General features: G+C 61.1%; 1 protein-coding gene across 9 annotated transcripts in view; it reads right to left on the bottom strand.

Moving 5' to 3' along the window:
• The window catches only part of SPTAN1 (spectrin alpha, non-erythrocytic 1), a 60,867-nt gene that overhangs the window by 527 nt on the left and 53,206 nt on the right, over positions 1 to 7,134 (bottom strand). For 5 of the 9 annotated variants that reach the window (XM_028107815.2, XM_028107816.2, XM_028107818.2 and 2 more), the window contains 11 exons: positions 6,929 to 7,088; positions 6,191 to 6,267; positions 5,407 to 5,616; positions 4,833 to 5,129; positions 4,362 to 4,474; positions 3,952 to 3,969; positions 1,410 to 1,464; positions 862 to 1,058; positions 695 to 748; positions 467 to 613; positions 234 to 381 (listed from right to left, as the gene is read on the bottom strand). In XM_028107815.2, coding sequence (XP_027963616.1) covers positions 234 to 381; positions 467 to 613; positions 695 to 748; positions 862 to 1,058; positions 1,410 to 1,464; positions 3,952 to 3,969; positions 4,362 to 4,474; positions 4,833 to 5,129; positions 5,407 to 5,616; positions 6,191 to 6,267; positions 6,929 to 7,088 — 1,476 coding nt within the window. The remainder of the gene's footprint in view (positions 1 to 233; positions 382 to 466; positions 614 to 694; positions 749 to 861; positions 1,059 to 1,409; positions 1,465 to 3,951; positions 3,970 to 4,361; positions 4,475 to 4,832; positions 5,130 to 5,406; positions 5,617 to 6,190; positions 6,268 to 6,928; positions 7,089 to 7,134) is intronic. The other 4 variants (XM_028107817.2, XM_088018864.1, XM_088018865.1 and 1 more) reach the window with 1 other exon arrangement.

Raw genomic sequence — 7,134 nt, 5'->3', positions numbered from 1 at the left:
GAGGAACGCCCGGGCCCCAGCCTCAGGGAGAGTGGCACGTTCTCCGAGCTGCCGCGGACAGGGAGTCAGCGCTAAATGGGGAGGAAACACCTGCCCCCAACAGAGTGCGCCAAACGGAGGTCTGTTATACTAGACTGTTGTGCCCCTGGGCAACCTTGGCCTTTACTTTTCAAAGGAAACCTCCAGCCCCCAGCCCCGTCCCCAGGGCAGGGAAGCAGAGCAGAGCCCCAGACCTGGTACAGCTCCTCCTTGGTCACGTAGGGCTTTCCCTCAGAGCTCAGGGCCCGGAAGGCGCTCTCGATCTCCTCGCTGGATTTGACATTCTCCGTTTCACGGCTGATCATGAAGGCCATGTATTCTTGCAGGGAGACGTGGCCGTCCCTGGAGAGGGGCAGGGGCGGTGAGCCAGGAAGATGCGGGATGATGCAGAGGCAGAGCCGCCGCCACTATCCTCCCCCCAGCTCACCTGTTTGGATCCACGGTGTCTAGGATTGCCTCGAACTCGGGGTCGGGCTCCCCTTCCTCCACCATGGGCAGGTCATAACCCAGGGAGCGCAGGCAGGACTTGAACTCCTGGTGGTTCAGCCGGCCCGACTTGTCCTTGTCGAAGTGTCTGCCGCACAAACGGAGGGCTGCTCAGCACGGGCCCCGGCGCTGAGCCCACCGCCCCTGTGCCCGGGGAGGCCACACTCACTTAAACATCATGCTGAATTCTTTGAGGGCCTCCTCAGTCACTCCGGTTGTGTTCCTAAAAGAACAGGATGGAGTGAGCAGGTAGCACATTCTGTTCCATCCCAGTAAAGTGAATGCTGGACGCTGGGGGGCATAGGGGCAGGGGGCTGCTATGCTGGGAGCACGGACCTGGCCTGGATCTGCTGCTCCAGGTTGTGCTGCATGCGCATGCCCAGCTGGTCGAGCTGGTCCCACTGCTGGGCCAGGCCCACGGTGCTGTGCTCTGTGTACTTGTTGTCCAGGATCAGAGCCTCCTCCATGGCTGCCCCCAGGTCCTCAATCTTCTTGAGCTGACTTCTCATGGCTCGAATCTCCTGGTGCTTGCGCTACGGGCGGGGCAGCGAGGGTGTAGGGGACAGTCTCGCCTCGGTCACCGGCCCCGAGAGCCCGTGTGAGAGCCCTCCCGGCCCGAGGCCTGCGGGGCTGCGCAGGACGGCAGGAGGGGCAATCCAGCAGCCTCTGCCCAGGGAGGGGCGAGCCAGGGGCAGACTGCCAGGAGAAGTATACACTAAGGACCAAAGGACTCTCTTTCTTTTCAAGTAAGACCCCACAGGACAACTGTCAGAGACAAAAGACTTTCTTTAAAATGATGGGGTCCTGTGCTGCTTTATGCAAAGTGAAAAAGAACACCCACCCAGCCTACTTCCTGCCTGGCTTTAAACGAAGGGGGTGCTTACTTTGGTAGCTTCAAGCTGGGATTCCAAGGTCCCAGATTCTTCCACCATGCAGGACCTAAACACAGAAGCACAGTGAGGCGCAGGAGGGCCTGATCGTGAGCTCAAAATTAGCCCCAGATAACAGTGCCTGCTGTCTTGAAATTCTTTTTCTGAATCTCTCTCATCGAGGAAATGGCCGCCATCTGCTACGGGCCGGCTCTTCCTAAGTGGCCCCGGGAGCTGGGAGGGCAGGTAGTCTTTGTCCTGCTGCAGAGACAGGACGCCACTGCCCCACGTGGTGGGCTACCTGCCCCGGGCCAACTGGGGGTCCTGGGCCGAGCCCTACCCAGCCTGCTCCCAGGCTAGGACCCTTCCTCATGGGGCTCCTCTGGCCCAGCCAGGCTGGGACCTGGCCCCTCACTCAAGCGAGGCCCTCAGGGGCACCTGAGGAACAGAGCGGAACTGTTCCACGGCATGACAGAGGGGCCTTGGGCCTGATAGCACGCCCCACTACGGCCACTGGGGAGGAAGGCTGACAAATGGAAAGCCACCCCCAGAAATCCCTGCAGGTTCCTGAGCAGGGGAGCCCCATTCTAGGGTGTGACAGCTGTGGAGGAGACGCAGTCAGATGACCCCTCAGACACGGAGCCAGGATGCTAAGAGATCACGACCAGATTGGGTTTTAAAAGTGATTCTAATTCTGCCCAAAGGAGGGAGGTGGCTGCGATTAAGCCCCCGATTCAGGCTCCGTGAGACCATCTGGGCCAGAGGCTCCCAGGGCCAAGTTCCGAAGAGCAGCGGTGCCCCAGGGAGCCTCCATCCTCCCGATGTTACACAGTGTGAGGTCACAGAAGGCCACCAGTGAACGAAGACAACAAACGAGTCGGGGTTACGTGCAGGGATGAGTCACACTGTGCGCATGGCCTTGGTGGGATTTTAGCCCGGCCTCCCCTGCACCCACGTGTGCCCCAACCTACCCTTTCGGCACCCAGCGAGCCAGGGTTAGCTCTGACATTTCCCTAAGTTCAAAGTGCTCGAGCAAGGCAAGGCACCAGGCTTCCTTGTACCCCAGCAGATCAGACTCACAGTCACGCCATGTCCCCCAGGGAAAAGCAACCCCCCGCCCCGGACCCGGGGGCAGGAGGCTGGGAGCTGGTGCAGTGGGAGGACAGACCCCTCCTTCCCAAGCGGCCGAGGGCTGTGGGTTAGTCAGAAAGCGGAGCCGCCTGGGGAAGTCAAGAGTGCGCTGGTAAAACCACAGTGAGGGAAGAAGAGAAATAAGAAGAGAAAAACCTTCCAGACAGATCATCCCCAACTTCATACTGATACACACGAATGACCCGACGGTACGCTATGCTAGTCAAAGAAAAGAAACCAAATGAATACACGGAAGGCACGGACAGGCAAGAGCAGACCGAGACAGACACGCGCCACGAGGCCCAAGCTGGTAGTGCACAGGCGGGGCCGCCTGGCGCCCAGGCAGGGACCTGGTGGGGCTGGGCCGCCGGCCACAGGGAGCACAGCGGGCCCGGGGCAGCGCACACTGGGACCAAGCAAGACGGGACGGGGCTAGGGAGGAGCCACACGGGAAGGGAGCATGGCACCCACGGCGACGAGACCAGATTGGCAGACACAGGGCTGGGGAGGGGAGTGCAGGCCAGCTGGCTAATGAACTCCAGCTACAAACTGTGATCCCTAATCACCAGCCCCCCACCCCCCCACCCCCGCTGCTTTCAGCACAGGTGGTCATGTCAGCGTGCACCTGTTTCTCCTGGTGCCACGCTCAGCTGTCCCAACTACCCGTCTGCGGGACCCCAGGAGCGCTAGTCTCAGCCACTGAGGTTCCCCCCGCCCCGCCCCAACCCCGGCTCTACATGGGCCTGGCAGAGGCCAAAGCCTCGAGGAGAGGCCGCTTCCAGGACTGGACTGGGCAGGGCCGCCCTGATCCTCCCGGGGGGGCTCCTCCCCAGCCTCGTCTCTCCATCGCTCTAAACTCCGGGCACTTTTGCCTTTTATTAGGGCAAACAATGCTCTTCCCTTTCCCCTGGGAACACTGGGGGGGTGGGCCTGGGAGGGGTGTCAGTGCACAGCTGGGGACTCACTGCACCCGCTGAATCTCCTTCTCCTTCATGACCATGACCTCCTAGGAGCTAAGTATGGTCCCACTGGACACACGGGGAAAAGAAGCAGAAGAGAAGTCCAGTGAAATCCCAATGGCTGGACAGCATGGGGTTTCTCAGAGGCTTTGGACCCCAGCTCTGGCCCTCTGCCTTGGTCACATCCCCTACCTGAGAGCACCCTTGGAATCTGAACAGGAAGATGGGAGGGCTCCCTTCCCCAGACCTCAGGCTGTCAAGGGCTGTCAAGGACACGCACTCCTTGTAGGGTGATGGGGACAGAGCTGGGGTGAGGGTGGGCCGGGGGAAGTGCAGCCCGCCTGGGGCAGGAAGGCCCATCCTGGGATCCTCTGCAAGCCAGGCCACAGGGGCACGGAGGGCAGGGGGACAAGCACACAAGACACCACCACACCACGAGCCCGGAGAAACAAGAAGACAATATTAACCCATCGAGGAGATACGTTCTGTGCAGATGGGATCCAAGCAGCCGCAAGACAAGGTGGCGTCCAGACAGCAGCAGTCGGGAGGTGGGGGACGGAGAGAGAGACACAAGAAAGAAAAGAAAAACAAAACCAAGAACATCAGTGCCCACGTTGCGTTTGACTGTTCTGTGCATCACCGAGGTGCTACCTAGGACTGACCGCCGGCCACGCACGGTCCCACCCAAGCAACTTGACCTTCAGGAAAAGTACCTTCGAGAACTGCCCCCCACCCCCCACCCGCCCTGGCTCGAGCCAGACCAGGGCGGGCCCCTAACCCTTCTTTCCTTCCTGCGAGCGTGCCTTCCAGTTTCCCGCAGGGCTCCCCTCCCGCTAGAGCCAGGGGCCCGGAGGCGCCGGGGGGTGGCGGCGGACACCTGGTCTCCTGGATCCACTGGTGGAACGCGTTGGCATGCTGGGCGAACTCCTGGCGCAGCTTGTCGTTCTCCTCCTGCCGGCGCTGCTCCTTCTGCAGCTCCAGCTCCCGCTCCTAGCGCCCGGAGGGAGGAGGAGGCCGTGTCAGTGGGGCCCGTCCTGCCCGCCAGCCTGCCCTCGGGCCGGACCAGGGGCCTTACAATTTCAGTTTCTGGATGCTGAACGTGACCAGAAACCATCGCTTTGTGGGGCAGGGAGAACCGCATGTTGACATCAACCCAGAGGAGGAGCCTGGGAGACACTCAGGGAGCTCAGAACCCTCTGTTCCCCGGCTGCTCACAACTGGCCCCCCAAGAACTCTGGCAAGAGGCGAGGGGAAGCGGCTGCTGGCCGCCACCCCCGCCAAGCCCCCCCCGCCCCCGGCCCGGGCCCCTAAGCCCCGGCTGACGGCCCTGGGTGGGGGCAGCGCGCACCTTGATGATCTTCTGCAGGTTCCTCCACGTCTCCTCCAGGGCCTCCATGGTGAACCAGGTGTAGGGGTTAGAAGCCACCCGAAAGCTCTTGATCTGGCGGTCCAGCTCGGCCAGCTGGCTGAAGTCGGCCTGGGCAGAGCTGAGGGACGAGCGGAAGGCGTCGTGGGCCTCACGCAAAGCTCTGATCTCCTCCAGGGAGTTGCAACGCACGGGATCGGTCAGATCCTCTTCGGCGTTTTCGAACCAGCTGTTGAAGGCAGAGGCCTTTTTGGCGAACGTCAGGAAGAGGTCTTCCACCTGAAAGCAGAGCAGCCTGCGTCAGGGCGCCGTCAGGGCTGCGTGCGCCACGCTTGGGCGGAGGCCGCAAGGCAGGATAGGAAAGGCAGCGGTCGTTCCCGGGGCGGCCGGGGCAAGCTGGGTGCTCCCACTTCCATGTCTCGAAAGGCCTCTTTCTTCCCTCGCCACCCTTTCCCCTCAGTCTGTCCCGGCTGCTTCGTCGGCCAAGGGCCCTCAGCTGGGTTCTGGCAGCCTCCCCGCAGCCGGGCCGGGGAGCTGCGCAGGGGCCCACCCTCACCTTGCGGAAGTGACTCTGTGCCTCCAGCAGCTTCTTCTTGCGGGCGGCCGAGTTGGCCAGAAGCTGGCTCCATCGCTTCATGAGGGAGGCGTGCCGGGCCTCAATGGCCTTTGACTGAACGTGCTTGGCGGCCAGCAGCTGATCTTTGAGGGCGGTGATGTTGGCGATGCCCTCCTGCTGGAAGGCCTGCAGGCCAGCGTCAAAGGTTTCCTGGAACAAAGAGTGGTGCGCTCATCTGCAGGGTCGCTGGGGATGCTAGAAGCCACCCTTTCGGGGTGCCTCAGCTCGATGGGTCTGTTAGGCCAGCTGCCCAGGCCACACTGTCAGTCCCAAGTCCCCACCTTCTCCTGACATCCCCCTGCCCCCCGGGGAGACTGAGGTATGGGGGGGTCGGGGTCCCCTAAATGTGCCCCACTCTCCCCACTACCTCTGCCCGGGACGAACGCCTGCCTCTGTCCCGACCACCTGGCAGTTTGCCCTTCGTGCCCTAGCTTAGATGCCCCTCCTCTGGGAAGACTTTCCACATCAGCCCCTGCTTGCTGGAAACCGGGTCAGACAGCTCTTGGGGGTTAAACCCACAACACATTCTGCTGCGCTCCACCCTGGGAGGGCCGTCAGCCTGTAGCCCAGATGCCTCGTCTGGAAGCTCCCCGAGGACCAGAACGACCTTGCTCACTGCTGAGCCCTTAGAGCCTTTCTCAAGAGTGACAGACGCCAACCACCATTCATGTACCAGGAGGTACTATCTGCATACATTTCAGTCAACAAAGGGGCTGCCCCTGACCTGCTTGGTAAGGAGAGTCTGGACGGAAGACAGGTCTCGGCCATAATCATCTGTCTTCAGGCTGTTCTCCTTTTCACCTAGGAAACCAAGCATGGGAAACAGGCCAGCCTTCTTGGTACAGGAAAGGGAATTAAGAGTCTTCTTTGTCCTCAATATTCAAGAAGGCCTCCCGGGCAGCCTATCACCCTGTTGACATTTACAACCCAGACTCTTAACAGCAGGCTCTGACCCCACGCTGGCTGCTCCTTCCTCCCTGCAGCCCGGGCCCCCTTGGCTAGCTGTGCCAGGAAGAGATCCTTCCAGCTCATCCCAGCTGTGGTTCAACTGCCACGTACGTGACAGCAATCACCGGGGTCACAGGGGTCCCAAAATCAGAGTGTAGCTCCCCCTCGCTCGGGAGCCAGACCACGCCCTGGGCAGCTAGCGGACAGCTCGGGACAGCACAGCTGGGGGGCCCGCTGCTGCGCCATTTTGTTTGTGCTGTGATGCTGATTGCTTCCCCCAGGGTTTAAAGATTTTTGTTTTGTTAACCCTGGTGCTGGTCCAGTGCCGGGCACCACGGGGGCCCCCGCTCTTGGCCGCAGGACATGGTTTCTTGTTCTCTGAAATGCCCACGTCACATCTGTTTCTTCTCTGGAGAAGACCAACTGCTTAGGTAATAAACGAGCTATGGCTCTGGAACAATCTTCCTGGCCTGGGAGAAGAGACTGGGGCCGGGCCGGGCGGGACAGCGCTCACCAATCCAGGACTCCACCACGTCAGCCTTCCAGTTGAACTGAAGGAAGGCCGAGTTCTCCTCAAGCTTGGCCTTCCTCTGGGCAGCAGCTTTCTCCAAGTCTGACACCTTCCCATTCAAGCCCTTCATCTTTGACGAGATGTTCTCCTCATGGTGATTGTTCTAGGCCACAAAGAGAAGGCATAGTCTGGTCAGCCTTACCTCCTGC

Source organism: Eumetopias jubatus, unplaced genomic scaffold (assembly GCF_037043125.1).
Source record: "Eumetopias jubatus isolate StellerSeaLion01/CBP00866 unplaced genomic scaffold, mEumJub1_p1.0 scaffold_15, whole genome shotgun sequence".
Classification (NCBI taxonomy): domain Eukaryota; kingdom Metazoa; phylum Chordata; class Mammalia; order Carnivora; family Otariidae; genus Eumetopias; species Eumetopias jubatus.
Note: the sequence above shows the minus strand (reverse complement) of the source record. Positions and strands in the feature narration are given on the sequence as shown.